This window comes from Molossus molossus, unplaced genomic scaffold (genome assembly GCF_014108415.1).
Source record: "Molossus molossus isolate mMolMol1 unplaced genomic scaffold, mMolMol1.p scaffold_m16_p_17, whole genome shotgun sequence".
Classification (NCBI taxonomy): Eukaryota; Metazoa; Chordata; class Mammalia; order Chiroptera; family Molossidae; genus Molossus; species Molossus molossus.
In genome coordinates, this window is record NW_023425352.1 from 20,377,325 (window position 1) to 20,396,996 (window position 19,672).

The following is a 19,672-nucleotide window of genomic DNA, read 5'->3' on the forward strand; positions in this document are numbered from 1 at the left end:
ACATCATTAAAATGTCCATATTACCCAAAGCAATCTATAGATTCAGTGCAATCCCCGTCAAAATACCAGCGACATATTACACAGAACTAGAACAAATACTTCAAAAGTTCGTATGGAAGCAAAAAAGACCCCGAATAGCCACAACAATTTTGAAAAAGAAGGACAAAGTAGGTGGGATCACAATACCAGATATCAGGTTATACTACAAAGCGACTGTAATCAAAACAGCCTGATACTGGCACAAGAATAGGCATATAGACCAGTGGAACAGAATAGAGAACCCAGAAATGGACCCTAGACAATATGCTCAATTAATATTTGACAAAGGTGGCAAGAGCATACAGTGGAGTAAAGACAGCCTCTTTAATAGATGGTGTTGGGAAAATTGGACAGCTACATGCAAAAAAAAAAAAAAAAAAATGAAACTAGACCATCAACTTACACCATACACAAAAATAAACTCAAAATGGATAAAAGGCTTAAATGTGACCCGTGAATCCATAAAAATTCTAGAAGAAAATGTAGGCAACAAAATTTCGGACATCATACGCAGCAGAATTTTCATTGATACATCACCTAAGGCAACAGAAACAAAGGAAAAAATGAACACATGGGACTACATCAAACTAAAAAGTTTCTGCACAGCAAATGAAACAACCATCAAAATGGAAAGGCAACCCACTGTTTGGGAGACCATCATTGCCAATGATACATCAGATCAAGGGTTAATTTCCAAAATATATAGCGTACTCATACAACTCAACAAAAGGAAGACAAAGAACCCAATTAAAAAATGGGCAGAGGAGCTGAATAGACACCTCTCCAAACAGGACATACAAATGGCCAAGAGACATATGAAGAAATGCTCAACATCACTAAGCATCAGAGAGATGCAAATTAAAACAACAACGAGGTATCACTTCACACCTGTCAGAATGGCCGCCATCAACAAATCATCAAACAACAAGTGTTGGGGAAGGTGTGGAGAAAAGGGGACTCTAGTGCAATGCTGGTGGGAATGCAGGCTGGTGCAGCCACTATGGAAAACACTATGGTGTTACCTCAAAAAACTAAAAATTGAACTTCCATTTGACCCAGTCATCCCGCTTCTAGGAATATACCCTAAGAAGCCTGAAACACCAATCAGGAAGAATATATGTACCCCTATGCATAGCAGCACTATTTACAATAGCTAAGATCTGGAAACAGCCCAAGTGTCTATCAGTAGACAAATGGATAAAAAAGCAGTGGTACAAATACACAATGGAGTACTATGCAGCGGTAAGAAAGAAAGATCTCTTATCCTTTGAGACGACATGGAGGGACCTGGAAAGTATTATCCTAAGTGAAACAAGCTAAGCACAAAAAGACAAATACCACATGATCTCACTTATATACGGAATATGATGAACATAACAGTCTGAGGAATATGGTAGACCCAGAAACATGGAAGTAGGGTACAGACTGACAACCCTCAGAAGAAGGGGTGGTGGGGGTAGAAAGAGATAAACCACAGAACTTATATGCATGTATGCATAACCAATGGACATGGACAACAAAGCCGGGGACGGGTGGGGGGGATGGGGAGGAGGGAGTCAATGGGGTAAAAAAGGAGAAACATCTGTAACAAAATTAAAAAAAAAAATTTTAAAACAAAATAAAAAAAAAAAGAAAATCCTAAATAAAACTTAAAAAACAAACAAACAAACAAAAAAACCAGACTAGTTGAAACTGTAGATAATTACAAATGAATGTAAGAAAAAGAAAGGGATGGAAGGGAACCTGTAGAGTATTAGAGACTTTAAAAATGTGACAATCTTTTTAAAAATATTTTTTCTTTATTGATTTTAAAGAGAGAAAAAGGGAAAGGGAGAGAGAGATAGAAACATCAGTGAGAGAGAACATTGATAGGTCACCTCCCTCATACACCCCACTGGGGATTTGGTCCACAACCCATGTGCCCTGACTGGGAATCTAACTGGTGACCTCTTGGTGCATAGATCAATGCTCAACCAGTGAGCCACACCAGCCAGGCTAATGTGACAATCTTTTTTAATGGATAAGTTATATTATGGGGCTTGGAGATACATTCTTGGGTAATAAAGCCATAAGGAAACATAAGAAAGTGATAACTGTAAATCAGGACAGTGGTTATTATTGGGGTTGAGATTATGATAGGGACACATAGAAGGGGCTTTGGGCAGTGGAAAGTTCTTTTTATTGAATTGGATGGTGACCACAGGGGTGTTTAGCTTTATAACAACTCATTTTTCTGTATATGTGTTTTATCTTACAATGAAAAGTATAAAACAACTGAGTAGTTATTGTAATAGTTTATATTCCCTTTTTCTTATAAAGGAGATTTCTTACTTGTATGTCATAAACTTGCTTGATGAGTGCCAGGTCTCTGGCCCTCAATAGAAAAATCCTTTTTGAGTAGGAATATTGATCACCCCCCCCCCCTTTTCACTATTTCTACAGGAGGAATTGAAAATAAATAACCTTCTTTTTTCTTTACTGTTGGATGAAGAAATAAGCTCCAGAGAAACATTCCTAAACAACTATATTACAAGGAAGCGGGAGGAGAAAGTAAGTATAGTATCTGATACCCAAGTACAGCATTTTTTGATAGATGTGCTCCTTGTTAACAAGAGCACACATGCCTAGATCCTTCCTTGCTTCCATATTCCTGCTCAACTGTGTGCATTCCATGGCTGTCTGTCTGGGACTTTGCTCCAGGTTCAGGTGAAAGCGCCCACTCCAATTTGTTAGTAAAGTTATGTGATTCTGCATTTGCAATCATTTAGTCACAAGAACTATATACCTCTCTTCTGACATATGGTTTATAAAATGAGGCCATATAACTTCATGGTTGAAAACACCTGCTTTTAACCACTGACTGGCTGTGGGACTTTGAGCAAGACATATAGTCTTTTAAGCTATTTGCAAGCTCTTCACTAGGGAATATTGTTCTCTCTGGACCATTTGGCACCTAAGTTTTACTAGTTTGACTGTAAGCAGTGGGTTAGTTTATAGCATAAAAAGCTGACGTATTCTGCCCTGGCCAGTGTGACTCGGTTGATTGGAGCATTTTCCTGTACACCGAAAGGTCACAATTTTGATTCCTGGTTAGGGCGCGTGCCAGGTTGTGGGTTTGATCCCCAGTTGGGGTGCATTTGGAAGGCAACCAATGTTTCTCTCTCTAAAAAAAAATCTGTTGTAATCTGAAAAACTTTATCTAATAAATAGGAGCATGAATAGGTATGTTTCATTGAAGAGACAATGGGAGAAAAATGCTTGTCACATAATTTTCAAAATATGTCAGCTTTTATTGGTAATATTAATAAAAGACAGTTATATTAATAAAAGACAGATTTAAAGTATCATATATGACATAGGTGCTTACTTTTTGCTAAGCGTCTGTTAAGCAGCATAGGCAAAGCACCTTCTAACAACCCTATTCATAACAACCCTTCAAGGTATTGGCATTCCTCGAAGATGTGGAGACCATCTCAGAGAGACTGGTAACATGCCTAAGTCACCCACTAGCATGTAATATAGTGGGAACTGTAACTGTGATAAACAAAGACCATCCAAATGAGAATAAACAGACTATTTATTCAGAGCTTGGTATAATAAGGGAATCAGCCGCCATATTTGTGTTTGGGAGATACTCAAAGGCAGGCAGGGATGGAAAGGCATAATGAAAGAAGAGAGCAGGCTTCAGGTACCCTCTGATCTGAAGTTGTTGACATGAAGAAGCTGGGGACGCATTAACTAGAAATTCGGCAACCTATGTGATTGGTTTGGGGAGTATATTGGCTTTCTCTGGTTGATCCTAAGTTGGAAATGGTGGCAAGAATTAAAAAAGCTGAAACTTATTTTCCACGTCTTTTTTTAAATTTATCTTTATTGTTGAATGTATTACAGATGTTCCTCATTTTCCCCCATTGACTTCCTCCTCCCCATTCCCAACCCCCTCCTGCCTTTCCCCACACTCTTGTCTGTGTCCATTGGTTATGCATATAAGTTCTTTGGTTTATTTCTTCCCACCCCCCCAACCCCCCTTCCCTTTGAGGTTTGTCAATCTAACAACCAATTTGTACTTCTTAATCCCTTTACCATTTTCACCCATTTCCCCACCCCCTTCCCATCTGGCAACCAACAAAACTTCTCTGTATCTATGAGAATGCTTCTGTTCTGCTTGTTCATTTTGTTTGTAGATTCCGTTGTCAATAGATAAGTGTTCATTGCCATTTTGTTTGTTCATAGTTTTCTTCAAGAAAACCCTTCAACATTTCATATAATAATGGTTTGGTGGTGATGAACTCCTTTAGCTTTTCCTTGTCTGGGAAACTCTTTATGTGGCCATCGATTCTAAATGACAGCTTTGCAGGATAGAGTAATCTTGGTTGTAGGTTCTTGCTTTTCGTCACTCTGAATATTTCTTGCCACTCCCTTCTGGCCTGCAAAGTTTATTTGGAGAAATCAGCTGACAGTCTTATGGGAACTCTCTTGTAGGTAACTAACTGCTTTTCTCTTGCTGCTTTTAAGATTCTCTCTGTCTTGAACCTTTTGCATTTTGATGACGATGTGTCTTGGTGTGGGCCTCTTGGGTTTCATCTTGTTTGGGACTCTCTGTGCTTCCTGGACTTGTATGTCTGTTTTCTTCACCAAGTTAGGGAAGTTTTTTGCCATTGTTGTTTCAAATAGGTTTTCGATTTCTTGTTCTCTTTCTTCTCCTTCTGGCACCCGTGAGATGCGAATGTTGGCACCCTTGAAGTTGTCCCAGAGGCTCCTTACACTATCCTCATTATTTTGGATTCTTTTTTCTTTTTGCTGTTCTGATTGGGCATTTTTTTGCTTCCTTATATTCCAAATCAATGATTTGTTTGTTGGCTATACCTTCTACTATTGAATCTGTGTAAATTATTATTTCAGTTAGCGCCTCCTTCATTTCTGACTGGTCCTTTTTGATGCTCTTGAGGCCCTCACTAAGTTTGCTGAGGTTCTCACTAAGTCCACTGAGCATCCTTATAAGCATTGTTTTGAACTCAGCATCTGTTAGGTTGCTTATCTTCATTTTGCTTAGTTCTTTTCCTGGAGTTTTGTTCTGTTCTTTCATTTGGAACCTGTTTCTTCATCTTCTCATTTTGGCTGCCTCCCTGTGTTTGTTTCTATGTATTACTTAATGAGAGACATGGGGCTAGCTGAGACCAGATACTGCTTGTTTGAAAGAATTTAGGAAAACCTGAAGCAGGATCCAAGACAGGCCAATCCTATGGTTAAGCAACTGGCAACAGCTTGGTGGGCCTGAAAGTTGGGTGGGGCGGAGCCTCAGGGAATCACCAGGGCGGGGAAAACTGTGTGAGCCAGGTTGCTGGAGTTCCAGATATGGCAGCATTTGCCCTCCCAGGGAAGGGCTCACCAAAGGAACAAAGGCCTCTAACAGCATGTCTGTCCAGGAAAGGCTGCCTTTCCAGCCCTCACTCCAATGCCAGACAGCTCAATTTTTTTCCATATGTCTCTGGTGCCTTCCATGCTGCCTCCCCCATGCTGGAGCCTGGAGGGAGCAAGTCTGAGTTAAGTCCGTGCTCGGGCCCTTTAATAGGAGCTGCCTGGGGCTCCAGCCACCTCGGCCTCCCTGAGTCTTAGTTCCCACTGGTTTTTCCAGCCAGAAGTTATGGGGACTTTTCTTCCTGGCACTGGAACCCTGAGCGGGGTACCTGGTGTGGGACGGTGACCCCTCAGTCATCAGGGAGGACCTTCCAGGCCAAGGTATCCTAATTTTTATCCGCCACATGTGAGTGTGGGACAAGCTGGTCGTGCCTCCGCCCCTCCTACCAGTCTTCATGTGGCTGTTTCTTTAATTCCGTAGTTGTAGGACTTCCATTCAGCTTGATTTCAGGCGGTTTTGAATGGTGGTTGTTCTGTAGTTCAGTTGTAATTTTGATGTGGTTGTGGGAGGACGCAATACCTCGTTTACCTACGCCGCCATCTTCACCAGAAGTCTCTCCAAGTATTAATAGTTTGAGGCCAATTGCTGCAGAGGTTGTGGGTCAGAGTTCTATTTTCATATTTGGTGTGGCCATTGTCCTTTAATGTATTTAGTCTCTTAGAATCCAGGTCTAGGCAACTCCAAGCCTGTGAGATTTTATCATCCATACTGCCCTGCCAGGAATGTAGCATCCTCTGTAGTCACTTCCACACTCACATGCAGAGCTAGCTATACTCAGAAACAGGTGATGGGATGTTTGTTCTTTCAAAGTCTCCCATTGGTTTAATTCTATAAATGTTATCTACAATGGATACTGCACTGACACATTTATCTTATACTAGGAAATTCCTTGTTCTTTTTAGTACCCCAGTATTTTTGTTTATTCTGAAAAATATTCACTTACAACTGGCTACTCCTAATGTTATTGTAGAGCCAGACCTTAGAGGCCATCCGGAAATCTAGAGAAGACCTCGATGCATACAAGGAACACTATGACAACTTACTGGCAGAAGACAAGGTGAGAGCCCTAGTCCTACCCACTCACCCATGCAGTAGAGTTGCTGCTGCCTGGATTTGAGGGAAGGGTAAAAGGAATATAATTTAATTTCCTCATAGATTTTCTCCTACTATAATTCTCAGTTATGAGTTAACTTCACTATGTCATTGTACAATTCTGAAAATAACTGTGTAAAATAGATTTTTGTAAATTTCTCTGGTTAAGCCTCTCTTGCACAAAAATGAGAGAGATCATCCAGACTCTAGGGCTTTATCAAACTTCAAGTTGCAGGCCCCACTGGTTGGTTATGATATCAATTTGGTAGACTATGACCAGCAGTTTTATAATGGAAAATAATATAATAGAAAAGTATATAAAGAGGGATGGAATGGAATGGAGTAGAATAGAATAGAACAGAACAAAATAGGACAGAATAGAACAAGAATAGATTAGAGTACCGTGCATGTTCTACAGGTAAATATTATTTTGTAAAACTTCAGTTCTGAATGATTTCTAAGACCTCTTATATGAAATAATATTTTTAATTCACTGATGTGCTTCCTATTCAAAATAAATCTTTGAGACATCTTTGCACGTTGAATGGTCGCTCCCTAACAAGTCTACTTTATGAACCATGGATTTTTAAAATCAAAGTGATACAACTCTATATCTGACAACAAATAAAATGTGTCTGAAACAATTGCAATCCTGGCAATGATCTGTTTGTGCTTAGGTTCTGGATCGCAGCTTTAAAAAGGAATTTTCTGAAATTCCCGGTCATCAGGTGGATATACTCTACAAACTTTTTAAACGCCGACCAAGGTTTGTTTCTCCTTTGCTATCATGTTTCTGAAGAAAAGTCTGTAAATAAACAGGAATGTTATTCAGTTTCATCTTTCTCTCCCAATTAGATGGAAATATTAAGTCTAACATATTTTATGTGAAAATCTTCAAGTGTCTTGATCATAACTCAGTTTTTTTTTATATTATTCTTATATCTTAAGGTAGGCAATGAAGAATAATCATTTCTTTTCATTATTTAAAAATAGTCAAGTTGGTAAGCATAGTGAAATTATAGGCTGTATTTTATACAAGAAAGTAGTTTCTCTTAAGTCATAGATGGCATAGACTTATAAAGTTTTTCCTAAGATTTTTTTCCAGCAAATATGTGTCCCTTGTGGAATTACATGTAAAAGGCTTCCAGGACAAAATAGGTTTGAGGAAACACTGGCTTTAAAAAAAAAAAAAGTTGAAGTTTTTTTTTTTTCTTTTTTAGTTATCCTCACCCAAGGATCTTTCTATGTTTATCTTCAGGCAGAGAGGGAGAGAAAGGGGGGGAGAGAGCAGCATCAGTGTGAGAGGGACACATCGACTGGTTGCCTCCCGCACACCAGGGACGAGCCACAACCCAGGTATGTGCCCTTGGCTGGAATCGAATCCGGGACTCATTGATTTACAGGTCAATGCTCTACCACTGAGCTAAACCGGCCGGGGCTGAACAGTTTTCTTTACAAGAACTGCTCAGAACTTATTTTTGGCCTTTGGATCTCCAAGTATAAAAAATAGAGTAAATGGTGTTTTCCAAATTTATTTGACCAAAAATTGCTTTTTCTCAGGGCATCTCATATGATTATATTCAAGACAAAATTAGAAAAATGCCAGTATAAATTCTTGAAAATAACCATTATCAAAAGAGTTCTGAAATATCTGATGTTTATATTGAGAGTAGCATTAGAATTACATCCCCGCATATTTCCAAATTTTATATATTTATATTTCCATAATTTTTAAATGTAATCTAGAAATCAGGAATTTGTCACAAAGGTATAGGCTCATTTGTGTCTGAGATACAAACATATTCTCTAACCTTTGACAGGTTACATGCAACCTGAAGAACATGCTTCTTATTCTGATTTCCCTATTTTTAAAGTAATGAGTTATAATAAGCCTTGTGAAGAGAGTAGCAAGACTTCTCATATATTGGGAGGAAGCAGTGGAAAAAGCATAAGTTTTCTTGTCAAACAGAATTAGCCTTAAATCCTAACTTCACCATCAGACCTGTGACATTGGACCAGTAGCTTCTCTCAGTGCCTCGCTTTCTCATCTAGAGAAAGAGGATAACAATAGTAACTTCACAGTGTATTGTAAAGCCTTTGACAGTGAGTTCCCTTCCCAACCACAGCCCAGGGAAACAAAACTAACCTAGTAATGTCAGTAAAAAGAAATGCTTCTCAAGTTGTGCGTGTATTTGAACCTAGTCTATGCTACTCACCTGCATAAAGGATCCCAGCAGAGGATGTGGGACAGAAAAGGGAACATTCACTCTTCTCTTGGGCATTTACCTATCAGTTTAAAATACACAGAAGGGTGTATTTTTCAATTCCCATATGTTCTTATTTCTGGTTATGGCCCTTTTTAAAGAACCCTTTAACATTTCTTGTAAAGTTGGTTGAATGGTGATGAATTCCTGTGGATTTTACTTGTCCCAGAAACTCTCTCTCTCCTTCAAGGGACACATTTTTAAATCAGGTAAATTTGCCAGTGCTGATCACAGTTAGGGAACATCTATAGTTTAGCCAAGGTCACATCTGGGGATCCAGAGAAAATGGATGCTTTTCTCTTTGGAATAATCCACTCACCCGCCTTCAAGTGCCAAAGGAAAGTGTTATGTAATGTCATACCTATGCTTAGGATCATATTATTTAACATTGATTTTTTTGTATGTGTGAAAATGTGAAAGATTGATGGGCTTTTATTGATAATACCAGGATTCACAAACCGAAAACGCACTCAGATGCAACCAGTATTGTGCCTTTTGGAGAGCGACCAGGATCTGGGAAATTGAATAAAGATGCCTTTGCCCAGTTAATGAAAGCTATGGATGAGTTGGACAATATTCATAACATGCCAGAAGGGTTGGACCCCTTGGTCTGGAATCATTTCTGTGTGACCAGACGAATGAAAGTGGAAAATGAACAAAAAGTATGTAATAACATTTTATTTCATTTCATTTTATTTAGTGTACTAATATAAAATATATAGTTTATGGTGCTCAATACTTCCAGAAAATCTAATTATTTAGGTTTTTCTGCTAGGGTAGTAGTCAGTAATATTAATAAGAATAATAATTATTAACCTTAGTGCTACTGATGGCTAAGTATAGGTCTGTAGTTGTATCTAGACACACACTGTCCAAAATTATAGTCACTTGCTATATGTGGTTATTGTTTACTTGAAATAAATATAGCTAGTCCTAATTGAGACATGCTATGGAGAAGATACACAGATTTAGAAGACTTAAAATAATGAAAAAAAATAAAATAAAATGTGTCAATATTTTTACATTTATTACGGGTTGAAATGATATTGTTTGGGATATGTTGTGTTAAATAAAATATATTAGTAAAATTAATTTTACCTGTTTAATTGAGCTTTTTATAACATGGCTACTACAAAATTTAAAATTACCTATGTGGCTTGTATTTATGGCTCACATTGTATTTCTCTTGGATACCACTGTTGTAGATTTAACTTCCCTTTTCTCTGCCTTGATCATGAGTAATCCTTATCACTTTTCATAGATTAGAATTACATTTCACCAGGAATCGCTTTATAGTTTTGCTAGAATATTTTTAAAATGTAGCAAAGGGTAACAAGTTGAGAGTGTGTTTAATTTAATTGGAAAGAGAATACTTCCTCTTGTTGGTTCCTGACTACCTCCTACCTCCCCTTGCCCAAATTCCCTAAGTTCAGTGCCACAGACATCAGATTGGCATATTTTTTATAAAGTATCTATGATTTTATAATTTTATCTAATGTGATGAGAACAAATTTTAAAATGAGATATAAGAAAAATTCTAGTTGTTTGCATATTTGATTTTCAGCAAGAAGCATATTTGATACTTTTCAAATTATTCATGGGACATACCATGTAAGTTTTAGAAATCTTGTATTATTACATAATGGCAAGGACTTAAATTTTTATTAATCTCTTAGAAAAATGAGGTTGTTAAGGTTTTGTGTAACAGTTAAAAGATGTATGTTTTCTAAAGTTCTTTAAAAATTAGTTTGCTTTTATTTCTAAATCTCCACATGTTCTGAGACGTGTGTGGCTTGGTTTTTTCAGGTAAAGCAGAAAGCAGCTGGTTTGATGGAAATGATGGCTTTCCTCCGGAGGAGAGTTGAAGAGGATGAGAAGATGCAACGGGAAATTGAAAAAGTGTCCCATGAATTCAATCTGTAAATTAAACCTTTCATTCATGTTCATTTATTCAAAGTCTAAGCTGGGACTAAGTTAGCTTGTGTTATCCTGGGGGAAGAATGCCAATCACTGGCTTACAGCTGGCAAAGATGTATCTATCTCCTCGGGCTTTAAAATTTCTCTTTGAAAAAGTGCATTTTGTTACATAACACCTTATTTCAGAATGGAACTTGCCTACATGTTCCATTGCTATTATAGCAAATAGGTAACGTTAGGGGAAAAATCTTAGTATTTTTTCATCTGCTCCTTCCATATAAAAATACAAAGAATTTGTGTCTGCTAATGAGTACTTTTGGGCTCAAGCCACACAAACAACCATATGGAAAATTAAGCAGATATTCAAAAATTTTCCATTTAGACACCTAACCAGCTAATATATTTTTCTTTAGGGGAGCTTGTTGTATTTTGCTGAGTGATAGAGTTACTGTTTTGTCCTTGCTTTACTTTTGGCTATATTTACTGTCATATTGATAAATACTTCTCTGATATCCCCAGATTTAACATTATACATAATTTTCAGATCTAGGTTATAAGGAGAAATATGAATTACTCAGAAGTTGTTTTGATAAGTAGCATGTAGATGAAACATTGTTAATATAATATCAGAAGTCAGTATATAGTCAGAACTTCAATAGATTTATTATTTCGTAGCATCTCTATTTTCTTCCACTTACCATCACAATTATATTAATATCTTATAATTATAAAGTAAAACTTTATGAAGGTATTTTTGTCCCTACCACTCTCTGAGCAGCAGAAGTGTGATTCCATATCAATGAGAAGAGGAAGCATAGAGACTTCTAAGAAAGCTCATCATTGGGAAAATATATTCCACATTAATTTCCGGCATGTTTTCCTTTGGCTGAAGAAAATTTAAGTTTGGATATTCTCAGATAATCGGTGAAATTTGAAATATAAATATATTACAACTAACTACTTACTTTGAAGTCTTTTTCAATTCAGATTACAGGAAGAGAAAGTGAAATTCCACTTGAATTTGACAATCCAAATTCTCCTTAAACAAGGACAAGTAGAACTGGAAAATTTCCAGTTATTGCTGGAGTATTCTGATGCAATTCTCATCAACAAAAACATAATTGAAGACCTGAATTCTGTCATTCGGGTAATTATCTTTTTTTTTTTTTTAATCCTCACCTGAGGACATTTTTCTATTTATCTTCAGATAGAGTGGGAAGGAAGGAGAGAGAGAGAAAGAAAGATTGTGTGAGAGAGACGCATGGACTAGTTAGTTGCCCCGCCGCATGACCCCTACCAGGGCCTGGGACGAACCACACCAAGATACGTGCCCTTGACCGGAATCCAACCGATGACTCTGGTCCGAGGGCTGACAACTCTAACTGCTGAGCCAAACCATCCAGGGCTAATTATCATTTTTAAAAGAGAAAAACAACAACATATTACTTGCTGTATCAAATTCTTTTATTCTTCCATCTTCATGACAACGGTGTTCATTTTCTTCTGGCATACAGAGTTTTCTGACATGATGCCTACTACATTTTTAAAAAAATCTTTGTTCTCCTTCAGGTAATGTGTCTGCCTTTGAGACTTTCTCTTTATCTCTGTTTTCAACAGTTTATCTATAGCTTCAGGAAGCAAGGCAGAGAGCCAGGCTGCAAATACATACAGATCGAAAGATTAGTGATTGGTTTGCCTAATCATTGGCATATAAATGCCATTCAAACTTACCTTATAACTCCTTCTGTTTATTAACTATCATACTTTATAGTGATCAAATTTTGCCCAAGAAGTACTTTTTAATATGTGCTGCATTTTAAAGCAGATAAAATTATCTCTGTGATCCAAGTATTTTCTAATTATAGAATACAGCTGCAAATATTCTGTATTCTTTATGCAGTGTCATATTATATGAATATCAGAACATACTTTTTTTTTTTAAGACTCAAGGACAAAAGAAAGTTGCTAGCATGACGGAAAGTAAAGATATCCACAAAGGAATATTTCAGATTGAGTGGGAACATAAGAAAATGGAAATGGAAATGGAAGATCTAAATCAGAAGGCTTGGGATATTCAGATGCTATTTTTTTCAAGAGAACGTCAAAAGGTGAGTTCTCCTTGCCCCACTATATAATTTTAATTTCATTTATTAATGCATTTATTTATTCAAAAAGTATTTGATAAGAAACCTCTATGATTTCAAGTATATTCTAAGCCAGTAGTATTTCACAGTGTGTCTACGAACTCTTTTTCTTTCAGTAATTTGCATTTGCTGCCTTGGGTTCTTTGTGATCCATTCGGTTGTATAGTTCTATCTTGCAGTTCACTGAGGATTTCCTAATTGTCAAATATAGTGGTTATTTTCCCAGTCATCACCATCCTTCAATTCTCTATAGCATTTGACCATCTTGATTGCCCATTCCTTTTGCTTTTATCATCCCTGTTTTCTCCTTTTTTGCTTCCAACATGTCAAAACTACTCTGCCTGTTTTACTAATTTCTCTTTTGCTTCTAACTCTTAAATATACCAATTTTTTTTAAGATTCTGCCCTTAGCCCTGGCCAGTTTGGCTCAGCAGTTAGAGCATTGGCCTGCGGTCCAGAAAGACCCGGGTTTGGTTTCTACTAAGGGCACGTGCCTCGGTTGTGGTTTGTCCCCGGCCCTGGTTGGTCGTGAGGGTGGCGGCCACTCGATGTGTCCCTTTCACGTCGATGTTTCTCTCTCTCTTTCTCTCTCTTCCTCTCTCTCCCTCCCACTCTATCTGAACAAAAAATGGAAAAATTTCTTCAGGTGAGGATAAAAAGAAAAAAATTTAGAAAAAGATTATGCCCTTAGCTCTGTTTGTGTTTCTTTCCATGCCCTCTCCTTCGGTGATCTTTGTTTTTCTAACTTCAGTGATTACTTTTAAAAGACTAATCTGCCTGGCTGGTATGGCTCAGTGGATTGAGCTTCAGTCCCATGGACTGAGAAATCCAGGTTCGATTCCCCATCAGGGCACATGTGTGGGTTGTGGGCTTAATCCCCAATTGGGGGCATGCAGGAGACAGCCGATTAATGTTTCTCTCTCACATCAATGTTTCTGTCTCTCTATCCTTTCCCCTCTCTCTCTCAAAAAATCAATAAAAACATATTAAAGAAAAAATAAATTCAAAGACTAATCCAACCTCTCTGGATTCTAATTCAATTCCAATTCAAGCTCTCTGGCCCCGACCTTCCTCAAACTGTATTTCTATATTTCACACCTCCCAATAGCAACTCTTCTTAATTTGCTTCTGTTCTTTTCAGCCACTCATTCAGGCTTAAAGTTGTAGACATCTTTGATTATCCTCTTTGCCTTCCAAAGATATATAGATGCTTTATCTATATATCCCTCATTCTCTATCCCCACTGCCTTTACCCTAGCTCAGAACTTTCTTTTTAATGATTTAGACTATTTTATAATAATCTCCTAACTGGTCTCTTCACCTTGGTTCTTTCTGTTATCTATCTAATCTATACTATATACTACCGTCAGATTAATATTCATATCCCACTTTAATAACATTACTGCTCTGCTCAGACATTTCAAACTGCTACTTCTTACCTGGCAAATGAATTATGAAATCTTTAGGTGGGTGTTCAGTGTCCTTCCACTTAACTTTTCAAATTTATTCCCAGTTCCTCTCATACATCAATGTTCTCAAACTAAACTGATTACTGTTATCTAGGATTCTGTCTCTGTGCTTTTGCTCATTACCAGTTCTTCTCCCTAGAATATCTTTCCTCATTTTTTTCACATCCCGAATATATTTTTCAGTGTCTAGCTTAACTGCCACCTCCTCCATAAAGCCTTTTGATTTCTCTGAGTCCAGAGAAACTACATCCCCACTCAACCTTGAATTTGGAGTCATTTTACATATTTTCTCGCAACTAATCAATTCTACATGTTCTTTTTCTTAACTGTAGGCCGCGTTATTTATATATCCCTCAGTGTTTTTAACTGGAACTAACTGATAATGTGGGACTCAACCGAGAGAATAAATATTTGGTGACTTGAATGAATGAATGAATGAATGAATGAATGAATGAATAAGAAAATAAACTGTAGGCATTTGTAATTATAGCTTATAGGTGAGCATTTCGGTGGGCTAAATACAGGTAAATATAGCATAGAAGTCAAGTGAATCTTAGATATATAGTTTTTATGAAAATAACTTTCAAAACTAAGAATTACTTTATAAAGTTATCTATTGAAAGAAATAGAGATAAATGTTCTTACATATATTGTAAGGTTTTTATTTCTTCTCTCAAAGTTCCTAAATGAACCAAACTATGAGACTCTGATTTCCATTCAGATTGGAATAATGGAGCAAACCATTGCTGTTTTAGATAAGGTAAGTCTCAAAGATATTGATCATTATAATGCCAACAGTTGTGAACATTTGAACAAAGTAATAGTGTTCCAAATCATGAATTCAAACAGAACTGAATAAAATTGAGGTCCTTTACTGATATTCAGAATGTAATTAGAAGTCCCTGAATAGTGTCTTTGCAACCATAACAAGTCTGGTAGACTGAAGCACTTCTTCTAATATTAGAATTAACCCCTTGGGGGATATCTGAGTGTGTGTGAATTTCCTATTTCACATTAGGTTATGATTTGTATGATAGAAATGTTGATAGTCTTTCCTTGGCATTGTAAGGGCTTTGTTTTTTCATAACTGATTAACAAGTGTTCAGTTTTGATTATGTAGCATATATAAAATGAAAACAAAGTAATCTCAAGCCTATATGTTAATCTTCTCTCATTCTTAAGAATATGCAAGGCTTATTTTCTAAAATGTGGTATTACACCATTCCATCTTTCAACAAATCATTTAGGTACCCTTCTATATGCAGGCATTATGTCAGGCACTAGAGATATGGTGATAATAGATATCTTAATGATAATAAATTTAAATTTTAAGAATAATGTCTATAAAATATATTTTTTCAAAATTATTTTTGTGGGGTGTCATGGGAACAAAAACTTCAGACCCACAAAAAGAATGTGGAAAACTGCAAAAAATTGCTAAAAAAACTGGGGAAGTTCAGCAATAAAAAAGATGTAGCAAATTATACTCTAAGCTGCAATATACGAGAAGAATTGGTGGCTGTCTCAGAGAGAAAAGACATCTGTAATGCCATGGGTAAGCATTTTTTCTTTACTCAACTGCAGGTTTCTTTAAAAGTAATTACTATGGGGGTGGGGGTGGGAGATAAACCACAGAACTTATATGCATGTATGCATGACCAATGAACATGGACAACAAAGCTGGGGACAGGGCGGGGAGGGAGGGGGAGAAGGGTGTCAATGGGGAAAAAAATAGAAACATCTGTAACAAAAATAAATAAAATAAAAATAAATAAATAAATAAAAGTACTTACCATTCCTAAAATCTGTACAGTTGCATAAAACCACCAGCATTCCTTATACATGTTTAATTCATTCGGAGTGCTATTTCTATATTTGTAAGTATAGAAAATAATCCAACTAATCCTTTCTTTTTCATTTCTGGGATAGGGTCTATACTGACTTGTGAAAAAATTGCCAAAGAACGATATGAAAACATGATGCAACTACAAAAGTTAACAAATATTTCAAAAGAACAAGCCGAACAGATTTTGGTACTGCAGGCTGAAGTTGAAAGATTAAGGATGAAAACATTTCCTGCTCTTGTCCCATTGTAAAAACAACTGGTGGGAAACATAAGGCCAAATCAATAATTTAAAAAATAATTTGATTAAAATGATTTTTTATTTTAACATCAGGAAATTTAAGTAGAGCCTCTTGTCAGTTGCATATTTTTAATAGCAAATTATTTAATTTTAGCCTTAATAATTATAAAAATGTCCTGCATAAATAAATGTATAAAATGTCATGAATTGTTGTTTTCAAGAATAAACAAGATTTTAACTCACTATTCATGATCTATTTTACTTGGTCTTAATTTGGTCAAAAATTATTTTCACAGTGATATTATAGAAAGTCTTAAAGACAAAAAGAAATTATAGCCACATGTGACATTTCTAATTTTAAAGTAACTGAAGTTATGAGACTATGGATGATTTTTAGACTGTCCTGTATTTCCTAACTTTTCTTCTATAATTAGAAAAAAATTGCCAGAACATTTAAGATTACTCCTTGTTCTAGCAATGAGAACATGGTGAACTATTTACTTTTACCAAGCCCTAAATCATTTGTAAATTACCACATATTTTCTTCTACATAAACATAGCATAATCATCTACATTTTATCTTCATTGTAACAGAATTCAATTTTGCATCCTACCCAGATTTTTAGCAAACAAATAAAAAGTGTCTTCTGATTTCCATGTAAAGTTTATTGCTGTATTCATGTAGATGAGAATTAAATAATAATGAAATAAACTGGTAAGACAACTGCTTTGCCCTTCCATAGCATGTGGACTGCTGCATTTCAAAATGATACCATTGAAATCAATGACCACAATTTTCAAGTTCTCTGTCCTGTTGCTTAGTCAACCATGAATATACTAGGTTTTTTTTCCCTTGGTAATAGAAATTCCATGTCACCTGAATTAGCTGCCTGCAGGCTTCATTTGCTATTAATATCATAAACTTCACTGGATAATGCTCTGTGGATTCTCAGGTCTTAACAAACCAAACAGCCTGAGTGATTTCTATTTCTTAATAGCCACCCTCGGTGACTGGCAATGCTCCTTACTTAAATGCCACAGCTTTGAGTTATGTATAGAGTGGAGGTTAGCAGGAACCTCTTGCCCCAAGACTATGATCTAATAACAGCACTTTTCAACAGGAGGTATCCTCTGGTTTGGGGGATTGGCTGTGGAAAGGCACATGGGTCATGGACCCAAAAACTACTTTTGATACTGTCCATGGTACTGATTCCTCTCAGCTTCTGCTGAACTAACAGCAAATAAATTCATATTTTATAGACCTATAAAATATCTATATTATTTTAAAGTAATATAATTAACTGGGTCAAACATAGCATGGCTTTAAGCATAGGACTTAAAAGTAGGGCTCGCCCTGGCCTGTGTGGCTCACTCAGCTGAGTCGTCCCAAGCACCGAGAGGTAACCAGTTTGATTCCATCATGGCACATGCCCAGGCTCAGTCCCCAGTAGGGGGCATGCAGGAGGCAGCTGATAATGTTTTTCTCTCATCTCTCTCAATGTTTCTATCTCCCTTTCCTGCTCCCTTTCTCTCTCTCTAAAATCAATAAAAACATACTTTTTTTTAAAAAAAAGAGAAGGTCTCTAATGCTGAGTTGCCTGGTTTCAAATCCTGGCTCTCTTAAATAACTACTTAGTTTTTAAATAACTACTTTATCTTAAATGTCCTCATCTTGAAAATTGTGATGTTGATCATTGTAATTCTCAAATGAGTTAACATATATTTTTTATTATTATTATTTTGCAATCCTCACCTGAGAAAATTTTTCCATTTATCGTCAGATAGAGTGGGAGTGAGGGAGGAAAAGAGAGAGAGAGAGAGACAGAGAGAGAGACACATCAATGTGAGAGAGACACATTGATTGGTTGCCTCCCTCACAACCCTGACCAGGGCCAGGGACAAACCACAACCAAGGTATATGCCCTTGGGCTGCAATCGAACCCATGACTCTTTGGTCCAAGGGCGGACGCTCTAACTGCTGAACCAAACCGGCCAGGGTGAGTTAAAATATTTTTTTAAACTGACAGCATATGCTAAATGGTAGCTTTCATTTTTCTGAATAAAAATGTAATTCCATGTTTTTTTAAATCAATTTGTATTTTTCAATTACAGTTGACATACAATAGTATATTAGTTTCAGGTGTGTACCCCAGTGATTAGACATTATAAGACTTACTAAGTGATCATCCCAAAAAAATCCCATACCCATCTGACACCATAGTTATTAAAATATTGACTATATTCCCTATGCTATACTTTGTATCCCCATGACTATTCTGTAACTACTAATTTGTACTTCTAAATCCCTTCACCTTTTTCACCCATCTTTGCAACCCCCCCTCCCACCAGGCAATTGTCAAAATATTATCTGTATCTGAGTCCTGTTTATGTTCTGCTTGTTTATTTTTAGATTCAACTTGATAGATATGTTTGTTTTTTATCCTTACCCAAGGATATTTTTTGATATTTTGTTCAGATAGAGTGGGAGGGAGAGAGAGGAAGAGAGAGAGAGAAACATCCATGTGAAAGGGACACATCGAGTGGCTGCCACCCGCACAACCAACCAGGGCCGGGGACAAACTGCAACCAAGCAATGTGCCCTTAGCGGGAACCGAACCTGTGTCTCTCTGGACCGCAGGCCAACACTCTGACCACTGAGCCAAACTGACCAGGGCCATATTTTTTTTTCTTCTTCTTCAAGAAGACCCTTTAACATTTCATGAAATACTGATTTTGTGGTGATGAACTCCTTTTCCTTGTTTTATTGGACTTTGCATTATTGTGCTTCAGATACTATTATTTACAAATTGGTTTGTGGCAACACTACTTCGAGCAAGTCTGTTGGTGCCTTTTCCAACAGCATTTACTCACTTCATGTCTCTCTCACATTTTGGTAATTGTCACATTTCAAACTTTTTCATTATTATATATTTGTTATGATCTGTGATCAGTGATCTTTGATGTTATTATTGTAATTATTTTGGGACACCACAAGCCATGCCCATTTAAGACGGTGAACCTAATGGATAAATGTTGTGTGTGTTCTAACTGCTCCACCGACTGGTTGTTCTTTTCCTTGGGCTTCCGTTCCTTGAGACACAATAATATTTAAATTAGGCTAACTAATAACCCTAATAATGCTATAAATTATTAAGCTTAGTAAGGAAGACATATCAAAAGCTGAGATGGGCCAAAAGCTAGTCCTCTTGCACCAAAGTTAGCCAAGTTGTACCGGGAAACCAAA

At 36.7% G+C, this 19,672-nt stretch overlaps 1 protein-coding gene across 1 annotated transcript in view; it reads left to right on the plus strand.

Annotated features, from left to right (window-relative positions):
* Nucleotides 1–16,440, plus strand: part of CFAP43 (cilia and flagella associated protein 43) — a 97,174-nt gene extending 80,734 nt beyond the window's left edge. The window contains exons 29-38 of the mRNA XM_036265516.1: nt 2,482–2,589; nt 6,429–6,515; nt 7,228–7,316; nt 9,263–9,476; nt 10,621–10,733; nt 11,719–11,878; nt 12,675–12,839; nt 15,024–15,104; nt 15,746–15,899; nt 16,274–16,440. Of these exons, the coding sequence (XP_036121409.1) occupies nt 2,482–2,589; nt 6,429–6,515; nt 7,228–7,316; nt 9,263–9,476; nt 10,621–10,733; nt 11,719–11,878; nt 12,675–12,839; nt 15,024–15,104; nt 15,746–15,899; nt 16,274–16,440 (1,338 nt within the window). The remainder of the gene's footprint in view (nt 1–2,481; nt 2,590–6,428; nt 6,516–7,227; nt 7,317–9,262; nt 9,477–10,620; nt 10,734–11,718; nt 11,879–12,674; nt 12,840–15,023; nt 15,105–15,745; nt 15,900–16,273) is intronic.
* Nucleotides 16,441–19,672: the final 3,232 nt, after the last annotated feature.